General features: G+C 38.7%; 1 protein-coding gene across 15 annotated transcripts in view; it reads left to right on the forward strand.

Moving 5' to 3' along the window:
• Positions 1–20,914, forward strand: part of r3hdm1 (R3H domain containing 1) — a 187,450-nt gene that overhangs the window by 125,709 nt on the left and 40,827 nt on the right. For all 15 annotated transcript variants that reach the window (XM_087989207.1, XM_087989205.1, XM_087989206.1 and 12 more), the window contains 3 exons: positions 3,477–3,637; positions 5,192–5,340; positions 9,551–9,654. In XM_087989207.1, coding sequence (XP_087845333.1) covers positions 3,477–3,637; positions 5,192–5,340; positions 9,551–9,654 — 414 coding nt within the window. The remainder of the gene's footprint in view (positions 1–3,476; positions 3,638–5,191; positions 5,341–9,550; positions 9,655–20,914) is intronic.

Below are 20,914 nucleotides of genomic sequence, written 5' to 3' on the forward strand. Positions count from 1 at the left end.
CCCAAAGTATAAATTTGCCACTTGAATTAAATAGTGACCACAATTACAAACCATGTTATCTGTACAAAATACCTAATAACTATAACAGTAAATATATTATCGCTACTATTTACTGTTATATGATACAAAAAATATATTTTCTAATTCGTCTGAACTCTGATTATATTCAACCTGGTCAATCATGTTTTCATGTTCTGACAACTCTGAAGCAGGTAGAACTTGAACAAAGAACAGTAGAGTACAGGAACAGGCCCTTCGGCCCACGATTTTCGGCCAAACATGACGCCAAATTAAACTAATTCCTTCTGCCTGCTTTTGGGTCATATCCCTCCATTCCTTGCATATTCATGTGCTTATCTAAAAGTCTCTTAAATGCCCCATTGCATCTGCATTGACCACCACCCTCAAGGTAAAAAATAACTTGCCCCTCACCACCTCCTTTGAATTTTGCCCCTTACCTTTTAAATGCATGAACCCAGTTTTAGACACTTCAACTCTGGGGGCAAGAGATTCTGACAGTCAACCCTATTTATGCATCTCATAATTTTATAAACTTCTATCAAATCTCCCCTCAATCTGTGCTGCTCCAGAGAAAACAACCTCTGTTTTTCTGGTGCCTCGTTATTGCTCATACCCTCCAATCCAGGCAGCATCCTGGTAAACTTCTTATGCAATCTACAAAGCCTCCATATCCTTACTGTTATGTGACCAAAATTGAACACAATACTCAAATGTGGCCTGACCAAAGTCTTATAAAGCTGCAACATGATATTCTAATTCTTGTAATGAGTTTCCTGACCAATAAAGGCAAGCATGCCAAACACCACTTTTAACACCATACGAGTTGCGTTACCACTTTTGTGGATCTGAACTCCAAGATGCCTCTGTATATCACTGCTGTTCAGGGCCCTGCCATTAGCTATATATGTTTCCTTAGCATGTGATCCCGCGAAGTACATCTGGATCAAACTCCATCTGCCATTTCTCCACTCATATCAGCAACAGATCTGTATTCTGCTGTATCCTTTGACAACCTTCCATACTATCCACAACTCCACCAATCTTTGTATCATCTGCAAATTTACTAACCTACTCATCTGTAGTTTCTGAGATTGTCCCTACTTTCCTTTCTTGAACAAAGAAATTACATTAGCTACGCTCCAGTGGCTATTGAGAATATAAAGATCTTGGTCAAGCCCCCAGCAATCTCCCCTTTTGCCCCTCTCAGTAACTTAGGATAGATCCATTGGGCCCTGGGGTCTGAGTCACCTGAATGCCGACACCATTTCTTCCTTGATCTCAAAATGCCCAGCATATTCGCATGCTCCACACAAACCTCACTCTCCTCCATAGTCTTCTCCTGGGTGCATACCGATGCTCAGTACTCTTTTAGGATCTCACCCACATTCTCTGCTGCTGAGCAGAAGTGCCCTCCTTTATCCTTGAGTAGTCATATCTTTCCCTAGTTAACCTCTTTATTTTTAATGTATGTACAGAATGCCTGAGGATTCTATTTAACATTACTTGGCAAGGTCATTTCATGGCCTCTTCTTGCTCTCCTCATTCCCTGCTTGAGTTCTTCCTGTACTCTTTATATTTCTCACAGGCCCTGTCCAATTTTAGCTTCCTAAAGCATACATTTGGTTTTTTTTTCTTTTTTTTTGGATGAAATTCTCAACCTCCCTCATTACCAAAGAGTCCCTTACCTAGCGAGCCTTGTCCTTTCTCTACTGCTGGTCTAGAAAGCTCATGTTCCAGTAAGGAGTGAGTACTATTGCACCACAAGAGCTCTCCTAATTACTCAGGCCTTGGTTACTTTAAGCAACCTTTTGGACATGAGATGACGCATCTCTGGCACAGGTGAGACTTCAGCCAAGACTTTCTGACTTAGAGGCATGGGCTCCTCCATTGTGCCACAAGAGCTCTAAAACACATTTTGTTTTGTGGTGGATCCACCATCAAATCCCCTAACTAATGAACTAAACAAATGAACACTGCTTGTGGCAAATCCCAGCTCTCTCTTTGATTCACGTAGGACTTGAACCTAGGCCTTCTGACTCACAGATAGGCGCACTACCGTTTTTCCACACGAGTCAGCTTTTTTTTTTAAGGGAGTGCTTTCATGCACAACTGAACACTTTTTTTTCCCTACAAGGACCTTTTTGTTCTAATACCCAGAAGTGTTATTACACACAACCGACTGGCGCTTTTCCACCACCAAATCACTGGTGATTCTTCTTCACTTGGATAATTGGAAACACTTCCAATAACGTGTTTCCAATTAATCAATTTATGTGCAAAGCCTGGTAAGGTCAATGCAAAACCACCAGTGTGATTGGAGAAGGCCAAGTGAGAAGGAGGCGATTAATCCATAATTGAGTTAGATGAGGAAATTAGGCACTGTACCCCTCAGAGACCCACTTGTCTCTACTGCAAGAGTATTGGTGGAAACTACATGCTGCCTCTTAAAGACAACACCAGCTGTCTTTATTTTTATGTATCTATCTCCGAATCGCCCTGTTCGGAGATATCACTGCACATCTTTGGAGCTGGTGAGTTTTGAACCTTGGTCTCTTGGTGCCACAAGAATCCCAAGACCCAATTCTTAAATAAAAATTCCATTGAGCACCACCTGGACTGAATCAACTCTGGAGATAGCTGGTTTAGCATGAGGGGTGGTAATGTCACTTATGAACCCAGATTTCAAGTTTCATAGAGCTAATTATGGTACAGTGGTAGTGTCCCTACTTCTGAGCCAGGACACCTAGTTCAACTCCCACCTGCTCACATCTCTGAACTGGTTGATTGGAAAATATTATCTGACTTACCCATAAATGGACCTGCTGAGTTGTTATTCTGCTTGTCTGCAATGCAAATTTGGATGCATCACAATTTCCTTTGCAATACTGAGACCATTGAAGTTGTTAGATACCATAAAGTACTTCAAAAGTCAAAACTATCAATTGTTATATTTTCTAACAAAAATGTCTTCTGAGCAAAGCATAAATGAAGCAAAATTAGCAAGAATTAGATGAGCTATTCATGCAACTGACCAAAACCGCACTCAAAGAAGATACAATTCTGCTTTAAGTAAAATACACAAAAATTGAATAAACTTTTGTCAGAATTGTTATTTTTACTAAAATGACATCTATCTTCTGCAAGTGTTCTTTAATATGAAACGCAAGTTACTTTGAATGAAATGTACTCAATGTTTTGCTTCTAAATAAAACCATGTATTTTGAGAGAGAAATGTAATTTGAAGGTACCACATGATATAATAGGGAATTAACTAAAAAATCCACATTTTGAAAGTTTACATGTTATCAAATAGAATTTGAACTCAGTTTTTCTTGCAGTCCCATTTTACCAATACTCATGTTTCAAGGCATTATAAATCCTTCATATTATTTGGGAAGTGCCTAGTTTGTGGGAAAAATGGACTAAATTACAAATCTGGAATTGTGTTGTTGCAGGCTTTCAAACAATGATGTCAATGTCAAGTCAACAACAGAGCTATCAGGGCTTGGTTACTGTTCAGCCTCAAAATCAAAATGTTGTGAGTGGCCAACATAGCAATGTGGGCAGTCAGATGCAAAGCATGATGATTCAGTATCCTTCAATGCAGTCCTATCAGGTATGTCACTTGAAGTGATTTTTATTTGCCTATCTTGTCATTCACTTCAGGAAATAGAAAAGTTTGAAGGTAATGTAAATATAGATGATTTTTGTTCAAAGTACCATGATATGTCCCAGGCCTCAACCAGTTGTTTTACTGAGGATGGCTAATCTTTTGGTTTAAAATAATCAGCTGTGTTACTAACATGTAACCTCACATTCCATCCTAGTTGCTCCACTAACATATCCTGATACAGTTCAGTTGGAAATAGCAGGTGCCATTACATTACTGCAGTCTGTTAGCTTCCCTAAAGTCAATGCATGCTCGCTAATCACATTATAGAATAGAGAACCTGCACCCCCACGAACACTCTCTCCCCCACCCCCCCACCCCCCCCTCCAGTCTGGTGTCATTCCTGGATTTGGGTTGTTTGAAACAGTTGACAGTCACTTTGCAGTTAAGCTGTTAAATATTCCTAAAATTGAAAGGTTTTTAAAAAGTCAGTTCTCTTGAGAGTGATACCAGCAATGCAATACCCGTAGATTCCTGTGAAAATGTGGTCGTGAGCTTTGTTTTGAACTGCTCCAGTCCATACAGTGAAGATGTTTCCACCGTACTAGTAGGTAGAAAGTTCCAGGATTTTGTACCGGTGATTTTATCTACATCAAATGGTGTGCATCTTCTTGGAAAATGTTCCCGGACATGCCTTGGCAATTTGGTGCAAGAACAGTGTCACTTGTGCATGTGACAGACAGGACACATTGATCTATGATGAAAATGGAGCGCTAACCAAGCAGATGATTATGTCCTGAATAACGTGAAGCCCCCTCAGTATTATGATTAGATTAGATTCCCTACAGTGTGGAAACAGGCCCTTCAGCCCAATCCACACTGACCCTCTGAAGAGTAACCCTCCCAGATCCATTTCCCTAACACTACGGGCAATTTTAACATGGTCAATTCACCTGACCTGCACATCTTTGGATTGTGGGAGGAAACCGGAGGAAACCCACGCAGACACTGGGAGAATGTGCAAACTCCACACAGACAGTTGCCCGAGGCTGGAATTAACCTGGGACCCTGGTGCTATGAGGCAGCAGTGCTAATCACTGTGCAACCGTGCCGCCCTCAATTGATGGAGTCCAAGAAAGGTTATTCAATGGCACTCTGCTATTACTTGTTGGTAGAGAGATTTTAAAGAATAAGTCAATTGTCAGATTACATAATCTCTGATCTGTTTAAGTAGCCGATACATTATTATGTCTTGTTTAATTCGTTTCGTTTTCAATTGTGATCCATAATATATTGATTGTGTGGTAAACCTAGCAGTGATAATGTTATTTGATATCAAGAGAATGTGAGTATACTCTTTAAAGTTGGAAAAGTTCATTGACTGATACTTGATTTTACAAAAATTGTCCTTGCTACTACTTGTTATCTAATAAACTTAGCTAACATATAAAATGCTTAAAAAAACTTTGATTATTTATTGATACTGGAATAATTTTTTGTGGTTTCAATGCTGTCTGCAAAGCTGCAAGTTATCTTTCTTCTATCATGTTTAAAATTCAGATGTCATTAACTCCAGGCTCCCAAGGCGTGAGTCAACAGTCTTATCAGCCAATTCTAATCCCAGGTCATTCAAACCAAGGTCCTTTACCTTCTGCAGGAATGCCAGTCTATTACAGTGTTATCCCACCAACTCAACAAAATAGTATGAGGTCAGTATCTTTGAAATATTTCAAACTGTTCACTTTCATTTTCATGAAACGGATGATTTTTCGTTTTATTTCATTCCTGATTGTATCTGACCTTCCGTGTGTTTTAATATCAATAGTTCAGTCCTAATCTCAAGAATTTTAGGGAAGGTTAAATTCAAGTTTTGGGTGCTGGGGGCAATACAAAGACAACAAAGAAAATTACAGCACAAAAACAGACTCTTCAACCCTCCAAGCCTGCATCAGTTCAGATCCTCCATCTAAACCTGTCACCTATTTTCCAAGGATCTGTATCCCTCTGCTCCCAGCCCGTTCATATATCTGTATAGATACATTTTAAATGACGCTATCCTGTTCGCCTCTACCACCTCTGCATAAAGAACTTTCCACTTAAACCTTTCCCCTCTCACCTTGAACTCATGAGTAATTGAGCCCCCCACTCTTGGGGGGGGGGGGGGAAGCTTCTTGCTATCCATTCTGTCCACACCTCTCATGATTTTGTGGACTTCAATCAGGTACCCCTCAACCTCCTGTGCGCCCCCTCCAAAGCATCCACATCCTTTTAGTAATGTGGCAACCAGAACTGTATGCAGTATTTCAAATGTGGCTGAAGTAAAGTCCTATATAACTGTAACGTGACCTGCCAACCTACTCAATACCTCTGTCTGATGAAGGAAAGCATGCCATATGCCTACTTGACCACTCTTATCGATCTGCATTGCCAACTTGACGGTACAATGGACCTGAACACTCAGATCTCTCTGTGCATCAATTTTCAGCAGGGCTTTTCAATTTACCATATGGTTCACTCTAGAATTGGATCTTCCAAAATGCATCACTTCGCAATTGCTCAGATTGAACTCCCATCTTTCATTTCTCCACCCAACTCTCCAAGCTGTCTGTATTCTGCTGCATTCTCTGACAGCCCCCTTCACTATCTGCCACTCCACAGTGTCACCTGCAAACTTGCCAATCAGACTATCTATATGTTTCCTCCAGATTATTTATGAATATCACAAACAACAGTAGTCTAAACATGGATCCCTGTGGAACACCACTGGTTGCAGTCCTCCATTTTGAGAAACTCCCTTCCACTACTACTGTCTCCTTTACCCAGCCAGTTCTCTATCCATCTAGTTCATACACCCTGGACCCCATGTGACTTCACTTTCTCCATCAGCCTACCATGGGGAACTTTACTGAAGTCCATGTACAAGACACCTACAGCCCTTTCTTCATCAATCAACTTTGTCACTTCCTCAAAGAAATGTTGAAGATGTGTTGAAATTTAATTTGTTAGTTCTTATGTTTGCTTAATTTCCCTTTTGTTCGGTTCCCTTCAGTCTTTTGTTCCCTTGTTAATAGCAACTAACTTGGATCTACTGCATCCCTTACTACATAAAGGTTCCAATGATGCAACAACACCAATCTATTTGCATTCCAAATAGCAAAAGCAGCATGCAATAGATAGCTAAAGCAGTTCCACAACCAAAAGATCAGACCTCATCACTGCAGTTTTGTCACAGCTGGTTGTCATTGGTAATCGACAATTCAACAACGAACCGGAGGTAAAGGCTCCATAAATGTTCCCATTCTGAATGGTATGTGACTTCAGCATATTAGTGTGAAAGACAATGCTGAAGTATTGTGGCAGTATTCAACCAGAAGTGCCAATTGGATTATCCATCTCAGCTTTCTCCTCAGGTCTTCAATATCATTGAATCTAATCAATTCAATTAACTGCATGTGATATCAAGAAACAGCAGAAGATGTTGGCTACTGCAAATGTTGTGCGTCATGATAACATTCTAACAATAGTACTGAAATCTTATGCACCAGAACGTCATACACACCTAACCAAGCTATTCCAGCACATCTACAACACTGACATCCATCCAACTCTGGAAAATTGTCCAGATATGTCCCAAGTTCAGATTACAGGACAAATTCAACTTGGCCAATTACCATACTATCAGCCTACTCTTGATGACCAGTAAAGTGATTAAATGGTTGATAAACAGTGCTAGCAAGTACCTAATATGATTAGAAATGACCTCTCACTTAGGCCAAGGGCCACTCGGCTCCCAACCACATTGCAGCCTTTGTCCAAACATGGACAAAAATGCTTAACTTCAGAAATGAGATGAGCAAATATGGAACCAAGGTGCCCTAGCAAATTTGCAGTCAGTGAAAATGGAGGTGGGCGTGGGGGAGTGGAATCTTTCCACTGGTCATGGTTGTTGGTGGTCAGTCACCTCAGCCTCAGGAGTTTACTGCAGGAATTCATCTGGATAGTGCCAGAGGCCCAATCATCAATTTATTCATTACTGACCTTGTTCACTGATTGCACGTAGTTCAGCACCACAGCTTCACTGAAGCAGTCCATGTACCCATGTGCGGCAATATCTGTACAATATTCAGACTTGGGCTAAGTAGCAAGTAACATTAATGACCCACAACTGCAAGGCAATGGTATTTCTAACCATAGAGAATCTAATTATCACTCATTGATGTTCAATGGCATTGCCGTCGCCAAATCCCCCATTTTTAACACTTTGGAGTTATCATTGGTCCAGTTCAGTTTCTGGTCAGTCATGCTGATACTGTGACTTCAAAAGCAGTTCAGAATATTGCCGTGAATAGCTCACCACTTGTCTCCTCAATGACTGTTGCCCATCTTCAAGGCACAAGTCAGGAGTTTGATGAAATACTCTAATCTTGTTGGAGCTGTACTTAACCAGGCAACAATCAGAAACTTGGTGATGAAGGGCAAAGTAGCTCACATAGTTGACCCTCCATCCAACACCTTCATTTCAACATTAGCTCCCTGAGCCACCAATGTACAGTATAGTGTGTGTCATCTCTGCAAGATGTGGTGTAATACCTCACCAAGGCTCCTCTAACATTTCTTTTCCAAGAAGAGTCTGCTGCCACCTGGAAGGATAAGGGCAGCGGATGTCTCTGAGCATCAAAGTCTTCAAGATCTTTCCCAAGCCATCCACTGTCCTGAGGTAGAACTATAAAGCTTGTTCCTTCTATGCCCCTGGGTCAAATCCTACAATTTCCTAACTAACAGCTCTGTGTTCTCTTACATGCCAAGGACTGCAGTGGTTCAAGAAAGCAGCTCACCACCACATTCTCCATAGCAATTTTTAAAAAAATAAAAACTTTGTGTGCTCATGGAACAGAAAAAGGCAGGCAAAACTGACATCTCTGAATTCTTAGAGTTTTAACCATTTGTCATTTATTGCTTTTAATCAAAGTTCATACTGCTTTTCCATTGCTGAATATGATTACTGCCTATCCAAGTCTCCTATTATGTATATCCTATTTAGGAACTGAATTGAATGCCTCTCCACTGAATGTACAAAACAGTAAATTAAATTAACGTATTATTCAAGTATTATAATTCCACTGCCCTTGTTGTGATTTACTCAGGATTCAAGATGTTTTCCTTCAGATACAAACTGTGAAGAACCATTACCTTCCTGTTAGAACCTTAACTTAGCATTGTTTTTGTTTAATACAGATTGTTTCTCCTTTTTCACACTTTATGTTCCAACTTATGAGGACGTGCATAATGTCATCTTTTGTCCCTGATCTTTCAATATAGATTGAAAGTTGATTCTGAGCAAGGTGTTTCTGAACTTCAGATCACTTACTGAAATGTCCTATGCTGAAATCCCAATTGAAAATCCCACATCCTCACTTCAACAACTCTAATTTAGCCCTGAGATGATTCACTGCAATGATTTCTGACCATTTATACAAGGAGCAGTCTCATTGCTATTTAAATAAAAGTTTAGATTTGTTGTAAGTACCATGTTTTGAGATTGCCAGTTAGTTTCATCAAATTTAAATACGTTATTAGCAATGAGGTCCTGCACATTTTTCCTTGCACCTTGTTTTGATGTGACATTTTTCACTTCAGACCAGCTGTTTTTCACAACTGTCAGTTCCAGGATTTCTGTGGAATGTCTTGTTGCTATGATTATGACTTCAAAATGCCTCATACCTTGGTATTTTGTTTTATTTCTGTTAAAATAGATTGCACCTGATCAAAGTGGAAAACAATTACCTTTGGCATTAAAATATCTGCAAAGTGTAACAAAGAAAAGTTAACTTTTATACTTTGAATAGAGTGGAGCTAGTTCTTTTGATCCAAATCTAGATTAGTTTCAATACAAAGTATACATTGTATCTCTTTTTAAAGTTCATCAGTAGGTTATCTGCAACCTCCAGGAACCGATCAGATGCAATTCCCTCGGCCATCTTCCCCATGCAATTCTCAACAGCTACAAAGCCAACAGTGTGCAGGTGAGCAAATTAACTTTGTACTTCAGATTACATTCCTATATTTAATAAATTAAATCTAGTGGTGTTAATTTTTTAAAATTTCCTTTTACACCAAATAAAAATGATGAATTTCTGTCTTGAACTTGATGTCCTAATCCCTGCTGAAATTAGATGTTCAAATTTTGAAGCCCAAGGACACAACAGGATAAGGAAAATTAACTGGTAAATCTAACAAGCTGTCAAACATTTGAAAATGCACCTCTTCTCATGTTTGTGTGGTGTTTTTAAAATTAATAATACCATTAGTCATGAGTTTGTAAAAGCCAAGTTTGACAAATTTATTACAGTTCTTTGAGGATGGAATGTCCACAGTGGATAAAGGGAAACTAGTAGAAATGTATGTTTGGATTTCCAAAATATTCAATAAGATGCCAGATAAAAGATTACCTCACAAGATAATGAGTGTGGTATACTAGTACAAGGAGGATTTGTTAACAGAAAAGAGGTAATTGGGATAAATGGATCATTTTCAAGTTAGCAAATTAATGGAATACTGTAGGTATCAGTTCTGGGATCTCGAGTATTTAGAACGTGTATACGAATGATTTTGATGAAAGGATAGATTGTATTATAGATCTCTTTCCTGATAAGACAAAAAATAAATTGGAAAGCAAATTATGAGAATATATAGAGTCTGCGAAAGAACCCAGATAACTGTCAAAAGTTAACAAGTAATTTGAGAAAGCTTGAGATTGTCTATTTGGCAGGAAGAATAGAAAAAGGCAATCTTATACTTGAATCACAACAAGACAAATGATAATCTGGCCTTTATTGCATGTCGCAAAGTCTTACTGCAGTTTGACAAAACATTTGATGAGAGTATTGTGTGTAGTTTTGGTCTCCTTGTATAAGGAAGGAAATACTTGCATTGGAAGCAGTCAAGAGAATCTTCATCAGACTGATTCTTTGGGTGAAAGGTTTGACTTTCAAGGAAAGATTAAGCAAGTTGGGACAGGTGTTTAGAACAATGTGGGGTGACCTTTCTGAAATATATAAAGATTCTGGGGTCTTTAATGGAGCATTTCCTGGAAGGATGTTTCCCTTGTAGGTGAAGTCTAAAACTGGAGGGTACAATTTAAAAATTAGGGTTTCCTTTCAAAATTGATATATAGGAGGAATTTCTTCACTAAAGCTTATCAGTCTTAGAATTGTTTTCCTCAGTGAGCGGTGGAGGCTGTGTCATTGAATACATTCAAATCTACATTAGATTTCTATCAACAGGGAAATTCAAGATAATGGAACATAGCCAGCGAGTGAATGTCAGGTCACACTTGGGTCTGCTGTGAACACGTGATAAAACAGGCTGGATGAACCATTTTAGCCCTTTTTTAAAATTAGATTCCCTACAGTATGGACACAGGCCCTTCAGCCCAACAAGTCCAGATGATCTGTTCTAATGATCTTACACAATACACTCTCCACTGGCAAAAATGTTATTAGAATTTGATGGACTTTGCTGGGATTTTCATAGAGACTTTGCTTATAAATTTGAATGCATTCAAATTTATCATGTTATTAGAGTAGAATTGATGCATTTCACATACTTGTGTGCGCTTTGGTACAGTCTTAACTCACTCAAAAGCTGAACTTTATTTTCTTTTAACTTCCGATGTAGAATGCCATGAGAGATCAGTTAAGACCAACACAAATCATTATATTGATGAAGTACACCCTGCTGCCAATTAAAATTTGAAAATTGAACAAAGTGCAGCACTTAACTCTGCCAGTGATCATAAATGGAATTATATTTACAAATTTGAATATCTAAGTGTTTTTAAACTCTATAAAAATAATAAGCTTATCAGAATCCTCATCATTAGTTCAGCAACATGAGCTCAAAATAACAGCAGTTGCAGTGGCAAGGTTGAAAATCCCATGATATACTCTAAACAACATTGCAGTCTATCACCCTTAACTGAGTTCACTTTAGTATAATGTTTAACTCTACTTCAGAATGATCATTTTAAGTGTGACAATACGTCTTTTTTTTTTTTAAAGACCGATTAAGCTTATCAAATGGTTGTTGTCTTCCAAATTTAAGTCTGCAACTTTGCCAATACGTGTAAACATTTTTAGGAATTCTTTATATGCTGAGTTGATTCAGATGGATCAATGTTTCAGCTGTTTTTGTCAGTTGTTTTATCTATACAATAATAGGTATATATAAATGGACCGTAGTTGCTTCTTGAGAACTTGTTTCATGAAATTAGCTGGTCATTGCTGTGTTATCTCTCCTTTTAGACTGAGTTCTGAGTTTTAATCACTCATTTTCTATTTAACTTTCACTTGAATCTTTGACTACCTTTGGAGGCTGGATCCTCAATCAATCTTCCTCTGTAACTAATTCAAAAATGTTAAGTCATTTCTGACTGTTTGTTTATATTTGAGTTTTAAATCTATCCAGAAAGATGTTGTCTATTTCACAAAAATCATTAAAAATATAAGATAATACACTGACTGATATCTCCTGGCTTTTATGATCAACTTATGAAGGATCCTTTTGGTCCTTGATGTGCTGTTAAGTCTGGCAGTAATGCACATTTGTGCTGCTACTGTTATCATTACTTGTGAAAGGCCTTTGTCCAAAATTTATCAAAGGCTGCACTTGGTCACTTCAGTCTAACTGGCAGATATGAATCACCTTCTTGTTTTTCTCTCTTGGTTCATAAACTGTTTGAAATGTGGGCAAAATAATTTCTTTTAGTTCCTGTGTTGCTGTGGTTTGTACCTAATTAATTCACAAGAACTTGCTTTTTAAGAATTGCCTCGTCTCATATTAAATTGATGTTTAATCGTGTCCTATTTTGTTTTTTTCGCTTGTGACAATATCGCAAATTTTCTTCAAGGGGTCGCAATCAAAACTTTCAAGTATCTCAGTCCCTTCAGTTTACATGTAAAAGTTTTTCATATTTTGGAAATGACAGTACACAATTAATAGTTTTCCAGACATTCTGAGTAAAGCATTATGGGATTGGTTCTGGGTACACCAAATCTTAACATGTTGCAAAAAGAAATTTAGCATGACAAAACCGAACTCTCCGGTCCACCACCTTTCCTTGGTCAAATCTTCACTGCCTCGGTGTTGCTGGTCTCTTTGTTTGATATTCAGTTCTAGATGTGCTGTAATTTGCTGCAATTAACAATTCATCCTTTGTTGTTAGCCATAGCTACAACTCTAGCCCCTCCCCATCAAATTCAACCTCTGTTAGTCCTACAAATCTTCCAGAACTCCACATTTCTTTAGTTCTGATCTATTGCGCAACTCCATTCCCTTACTATTGGAAAAACCATGCCATGATCTGTTTAAATCTAAGTTGCACTCATCATTTACCAAAGCTCCTCTGTCTTTCCATGTTTTTCCTTAAGTTCCTACTTAAAATTTACTTCTTTGACCTAGCCCTCTTGAGCTCAATATCATTTGTATTCTATTAGACTGTCAATCTTCAACATGTACTGCACAGAAGAGGCCATTCAGCCCATTGTTTCTATACTGGTGCAACAAACATTTGATTAGATTAGATTACTTAGTGTGGAAACCAGCCCTTCGGCCCAACAAGTCCACACCGACCCGCCGAAGCGCAACCAACACAGACCCATTCCCCTACATTTAACCCTTCACCTAACACTATGGGCAATTTAGCATGGCCAATTCACCTAACCTGCACACATTTGGACTGTGGGAGGAAACGAGCACCCGGAGGAAACCCACATCTGCCTACCTTAATCCTGTTTTGCAGCTTTTAGCCGATAACCTTGGAGTCTATGGATATAATTGAACATCTAAATACTAGTTAAATGTTAGAAAAACTTCTGACTCAGTTACCCTTTCTGGCAGTGAGTTCCAGACTCTCTCTCAACCTTGTGAATGATTAACAATTCTCCTTAGTTCCTCTCCTAGCCTTTACCATTTACATTACATCTGTGCCCCCGATTACTAACCCTTCTATTAATGGAAAAAGTGCTTTCCTATTCACCCTAACCTTGCCCCTTGTATTCTTATGCACCTCTATCAGTCCCCTCTCAGCTTTCACTGCTCAAAGGGAAACACACCCACCTCAGACATTCCAGCCTGAACAGCATTTTGGTAAGCTTCCTCTGTGCTCCCTTTTGTGCAATATCACGTCCTTCTTTGTGTGTTGACCAGGCTGTGTGCAAAACTCCAGTTGTGGCCTAACCGGCATTTTACACAGTTCCAGCATAACCTCCTTGCTCTTGTATTCTGTACCTCAACTAAGAAAGAGATATTCCTCCTTAACTATTCCTCCACTATATAACCATATTCCTCAACTAGCTTATTTATTTGCCCTGCCACCTTCAGGAATCTGGATATGTGCGACACTTGTATCTTCAGTACTTTCCAGAATTCTACACTTGCTGGGTTGAATTCCACTTTCCACTGCTCTGCTCATTTGGCCAGTTTGTTAATATCCTTATTTGAGGTTTTATAGCTATCCTCTCAATTTACCACCCTACTAACTTACAACTGCAAACGTTTTGATCATACATTTATATCAAGTCATTGATATACACCACAAAAAGCATGAGTCCCAGTATCTCTCACTGCTGCTGAAAACAGACTTCGTCTTAGAAACATCCCTTGACAAGCACTGTCTGCTTCCTGCATGTCCACTAATTTTTGATCAAAAGTACCACTTCTCCTTGCATCCCGTGGGTTCTCACTTTTTTTGACCAGTCTGCTATGAAGCACCTTGTTAAAAGCTATAAGATCAATGTATACCACACTACATGTGTTTCCCTCATCAAATGGTGAGGTGATTGCACAGTGGTATTATAACTAGTCTAGTAATCTGGAGACCCAGATAACGATCTGGGTTTGAATCTTACCTTGGCAGATTGTCGAGTTGAGTTCATTTAAAAATATGGAATTTAAAAGTCTATTGGTGACCATAAAACCATTGTCATAGATTCGAGTCCTTTAGGGAAGGAAACTACCATCTTCCATGGTTTGGCCTACATGTGACTCCAGATCCACAGCAATGTCATTGACTCTCAACTGCCCTCTCTGTAATTAAGAATGAGCAATGAATGCTGGTTTAGCCAGTGACACACACATTCCTGTTATGAGTTTAAAAAATATTTTTCTGGTTACTTTCTCAAAAAAAGTTTGATCACACGTGTCAAACACAACGTTCCCTTGAAAAATTCATACTGACTATCCCTGATGATGTATATTCTATCCGTCCAAATTATTTCTGATAATTTCCCCAAGACCAAAGTTAGACTGACTAGCCTTTAATTTCCTGACCAATCCCTTTCATTTTTTTTTAAATAATAGATAACATTAGCAGTCTTCCTCCAGCTGTGGTCTGACATGAGTTGAAAATTACTGTCGGGGCCCCCGATATTTCTTCCTTTGACTTGCTTCCTAGGCTGTTGAGGATTTCATTAGGCTTTCTGATTTATCCCGTTTTTAAGGCTGCTGAACCCACTAGTACCTCCCCTCTGTTAGTTTGTTTTTATAGTTCACAGTCCTCTATCCTGACTTCTGTACTTGCATTGTCCTTTTCCATTGTGAAGATACAGCGTTCATTAGGACTGAGCCTGCACGTCCTGGATCCAAACACAAGTTACCTCTATGGTCCCGAATGGATCCTGCTCTTTACCTAGTTATCCTCTTGTTCTTTATATACATTTTTATATTTAAAAAGTCCTGTGAAGCTGCTTGGGATGCCATCCTAAATGGTTTTATAAATTGAAAATTATTGCTGTTATCATTAATATCAATGCATTGAATACTTTTCATCAACTCTTAATTAACTAGTGAAGGAATATCGCTGCCAAATATGAGAGGAAAACATAAAATGGCACAAAAAGGCAGTCATTCTGGGTTGAGAATCATTAAGCTTAGTATTTGGCATCTAGTTAGACATTTCTGAATATGTGTATCATTGCCAGATGGAAAATCTATTTGACATCAGCAATTCTCCAGCACCACTGAGAATTGTGGGCACCTCACCCATTCACTTAAACGAGAAGCAAAACACAATTGATCCTGCCAAGGAGAAGCACTGGTCAGCAATACTACAGTTCCCAATCTCAGCTTGACTGATTTGAAGAATGAGTTCCTTGGACATAGGATATGCTTCCTTGAGCAATTGTTCACACTTCATTGAATTTGATTGAACACCGTTGCTGTTTCCACAAGGAGACAGACTTAACTTCCACAACCAAGCAAATTGTTAACCTGTCCCATCAGAATTTTTAATTGGAAATGGGCTTGTTTGAGAAGAAGAAAAATCCAGGCTCTGATTTGAAACAACCAGGTCCTGTGGCTATATACTGTGGAAGTAAGAGACCATCTGCAGCATTGCTGATCTGCAACATGATGACAACATTTTTTGTGTGCATGTTAGGCAGGTGATTTTCCACAGAACCACTCAAGCTAGTCTTTACTCCCATGGTGTCTGGAGGATGCAGACCATTTCAAAGAATGAAAACTCTAGAAGGTAGGAAATCGATTAAAATCTGATGTCTGAGTAATTGTTTCGCCAAATGTCTTTCATTATTTTGCAAATAGACTCAGACAAAAATAACGGCTTTAGATTTAAGCGAACTGATAAATTTGGTATTCGCATTGAAGAAGTCAGGAAATAAAATTGTTTAAATTGCTACTTATACATCTTTAGACAATTTTGGAAAAGTTTTTACGCATTGATCCTCCTCCCTCCTTTTTTATGGAAATGTTGACTGCTGGAATATTTTTCATGGATCCCAATTTTATATAGAATATGCAACACCAAGAAGGTATTTCGTCCATGCTTATGTTAATGCTCTGAAAATAACTGTTTACACCCCCTTCTTTTAATCCTACCAGCATAACCTTTATTCCTTTCTCCTTTGTTTATCTGGATTTGCCTTGATCAGTGCTATTTGCCTCAATTGCTTATGGTAACTAATTCCATATTGTAGTTATTAGTTAGGTCAGATATGTCTCTGATTTACTTACTGGATTTATAATTGCTTGTATTCAACTTTTAGCCTTCATTTTGGTCTGCCATAAAGTTGAAATATCTTTTTTATCTCTAACTGATCAAACCTTTCCATAAGTCTAAAACCTCTATCAGCCGTCATCTTATCCCTGATTGGTATAATTTCCACATGCGTTTACTAGTTGTGTCAATACTGACTCCAGTGGCCATTCTTCACGAGTGAAGCTACTCAGTAAGCTTGTCAACACAGGACATAGCAGGGATTATACTTAATATTCACTGATCTGAAAACTATTTATTTCTTACTGAGATTGTAATTGGATTATTAGTGAAAAAACTTACACAGGTCAGTTGTGGGGAAGTATGTATTCACTCTTTACACTGATAATTGTTTGTTTTAGGATGCCTGGCAAAAACTGCCAGTCACAGATAATCATCAGATGGACTATATTATTAATTGTAAACAACAAAGATCGCATTGCCGCAGATTTCAACAAATTTTTGTGCAACTAAAATCTCAGCAGCTTTTTATGACTCATATGCTGGATCATGGTTTAGGGATAGCGAGTTGGCCTTTTAGCACGGAGATGAGAAGTTTCTTCACCCTGGGTGGTGAGCCTGTGGGCTTCTCTGCGAAAGAAAGGGGTTGAGACCAAAAAGTGATTGTTTTCAAGAACACATTAGATATATTACCTGGGTCTAAAGTCATCAAAGGGCACGGAGTTGGATGATGAACTATAATTGTATTGAATAGCAGAGCAGGCTCGAAGCGTGAATCGGAGTCGAACAGGGTAGTGCTTGAAAAGCACAGCAGGTCAGCCAGCATCCAAGGAGCAGGAGAGTCAACATTTTGGGCATAAGCCCTTTATCAGGATTGTCAGGAAGGGCTGAATGGCCTACTTGTCTAATTTTCTGTTTCTATGCTGTTCAACATGTTTTTGGAACTCCTAAAATCTGATGCTTGTCTTGCAAGCATTCATACTGACATGTGTCAGTTGCCCAGTAGCCTGCTGCTGACTATCTTCCTGATGGGATAGTCTTGAAGCAAGATGTCTTGAAGGTCCACTTTTTTCAGGATCATGGTTGCCTTTGTAAGTGCAGAAGCAACTTGTTTCTCTAAATCATGAACAAAGTAGAGAAGGTAGATATGATTCTAAGGGCTGCATTCTCTCATTTGGTTATGTTGAATCTTGAAAACTAATAACAGGTCAAACTGACTTCTTGGTTATGAAGATATAGAGTCATAGAGATGTACAGCTTCGGTCCAACTTATCCATGCCGACCAAATCCAACCCAAATCTAGTCTCACCAGCCAGCACCCAGCCCAGATCTCTCCAAACCTTTGCATTTCATATCCAGATGCCTTTTTAAATGTTGCAATTGTACTAGCCTCCACCACTTCCTCTGGCGGTTCATTCCATACATGTACCAGTCCTCTAGGTCTCTTTACATCTTTCTTCTCTCACCCTAAACCTATGACCTTTAGTTCTGAACTCCCCACCCCAGGGAAAATACTTTGTCTATTTATCCTATCCATGCCCCTGATTTTATAAACCTCAATTAGTTCACACCTCAGCCGGTGCTCCGGGGGAAAAAAGTCCCAGCCTATTCAACCTCTCCCTATAGCTTAAATCATCCAACCGGCAACATCCTTGTAAATCTTTTCTGAACCCTTTCCAGTTTCACAACATCTTTCTGATAGGAAGGAGACCAGAATTGCACGCAATATTCTAAAAGTGGCCTAACCAATGTCCTGTCCAGCTGTAACATGACCTCCCAACTCCTGTACGCAATACTCCGGCCAATAAAGGAAAGCATACCAAATGCCTCCTTCACTATCCTATCTACCTGCAACTCTACTTTCAGAGAGCTATGAACCTGCACTCCAAGGTCTTATTGTTCACCACACTCCCCAGGACCTCACTGTTAAGTGTATAAGTCCTGCTAAGGTTTGCTTTCCCAAAATGCAGCACTTTACATTTATCTGAATTAAATTCTATCTGCCACTTTTCAGCCCATTGGCTCATCTGATCAAGATCCTGTTGTAATCTGAGATAACCTTCTTCATTGTCCACTATACCTCCAATTTTGGTGTAATCTGCAAACTTATGAACTATACCTCTTATACTCAAATTCAAATCACTTATATAAAAGATGAAAAGTAGTGAACCCAACACGGATCCTTTGACAGAAAAATTTTGTAAACTGTTTTTGTGTTGTACTTGATCCCAAACAAATTGGTGAATTGTACTTTAATAAGTATGGACTTCCTTTCCAATTTAGGTCCACAGAGGCATTAGACACAATTGGTATTTAAGAAGGTAATTCTACCAATTGGACTTGGAACAGAGCTTTTCCCTTGAAAATCTCTTTAAAACTTTTACCACCTTTCTTCGCATTATCAGGAGGATTCTGTTCTCAATTTTTTGTCCTTAGTATACGAATCATTTCTTATTGTTCACCACACTCCCCAGGTAGTCATTTACCACTAATTCTGTTATTGTTATCAGGGTAAAGTATTTATTATTTTGCTCCTCTTAATGTCTTTTAGGTTTTTTCTGCAGGTTACTGATCAGTGTGTGTCATGGTTCATATTGTAGTTGATCTGCAAAATACTTGTACCATTAAAACTTAAAGTACGTCTAGGTTTGCTTCTCTCACTTGCTGTTTCTATTTCGTAAAGTATTTGCATGCAAGCTTGGTAAAAAGAAATGATTCGTATACTAAGGACAAAAAAATTGAGAACAGAATCCTCCTGATAATGCGAAGAAAGGTGGTAAAAGTTTTAAAGAGATTTTTAAGGGAAAAGCTCTGTTCCAAGTCCAATTGGTAGAATTACCACCTTAAATACCAATTGAGTCTAATGCCTCTGTGCACCTAAAGATACCAAAGTTAAATGTTCTCGATTGTGAAACATTCAACTCACTGAAGCCACAAGAAGGTGGCATTAGACCAGCTGCATGTCTTATGACATGCCTAACTCTCTCTTTCTGTTGAAGTTAGGAAAATTTGGAAGCATGTAGTCGATTTTTTATTTATTTTAAAAGCAATATTTACCTGAAGCAAACCATGCTTATAATTAACAGGAAAATCTGTTTAGAAAGTGTTTCCACCGACTGGAACAGAGAGAATTTCCAGTTGGATGTGAAATAGATTTTTATTGAATAGTGATTTGTTTGTTTGTTCCATAAGGCATAGATGTCAATGCCATGTAATAAAATGTAGTTTGTTTATTCCATAGATATAATGACATCACATAACACTGCATATTTGCTATAGAACTGGAGCTCCACAAGTGTAACTTTGATGTTGGGATATATTTCCTACAACTGCAATTGCTGTATCTCTGTCACTTACCTCCCAACGCCCCCCCCCCCCCCCCACCTCCCAGCATGCATTCGCACTTGTTTTCTCTCCACTCCACAACTGACCAACTGACACTGTATCATTTATCCTACATAAGTCTCTCAGTAAATGTCTTTCAGCTCTGACTTATTAATTAAATTCAGCATTTAACCAAAAATCCACTTTTTGCATTGCTAACAAAGAAGTGGTGAACCAGCAATTGTCGTCTGCTACTTTCTTCAAATGTTGAAATTCCTTATATCCATCTAAGATTTTAAGCACCACAGCAACCTGAAAGTTGCATGCTTCAATGTTCAGTTAAACCATTAAATTGTACCACCATAATGTTCTGCTGTTCTTTATTTCTAGAAGTTTTGTTACTAGTAGGAGTTTATTTTTATTTTTCTGAGTAAATTTCCCTCTTGGATTTTGATCTTTAATCTATTTTGTACCCAAAAAACTGTCACTCAAGCTTGGTAAATTAAACCTTAAATTGCCATCAAACTCCATGTTATACCCTGTTTCCAAAGTGTTGAAAATTACATCGAAGTTCTATACCTCAATCTAATAAATATCACCAACTGACATACATGCTTGTAAAGTAAAATATTAGAGGATAGATTAGAATCCCTACACTGTGGAAACAGGCCCTTTAGCCCAACAAGTCCACACCGACCCTTCGAAGAGTAACCCACCCAGAAACATTACCATACCCTATATTTATCCCTGACTAATGCACCTAACACAGCGGGCAATTTAGCATGGCCAATTCACCTGACGTGCACATCTTTGGATTGTGAGAGGAAACCAGAGCACCCAGAGGAAACCCATGCAGACACTGGAAGAATGTGCAAACTCCACATAGCCAGTCTCCCAAGGCAGGAATTGAACCTGGGTCCCTGGCACTGAGGCAGCAGTGCTAACCA

Source organism: Chiloscyllium plagiosum, unplaced genomic scaffold, assembly GCF_037043375.1.
Source record: "Chiloscyllium plagiosum isolate Xiang-an unplaced genomic scaffold, Cpla_swu_hap1 HiC_scaffold_7, whole genome shotgun sequence".
Lineage (NCBI taxonomy): Eukaryota > Metazoa > Chordata > Chondrichthyes > Orectolobiformes > Hemiscylliidae > Chiloscyllium > Chiloscyllium plagiosum.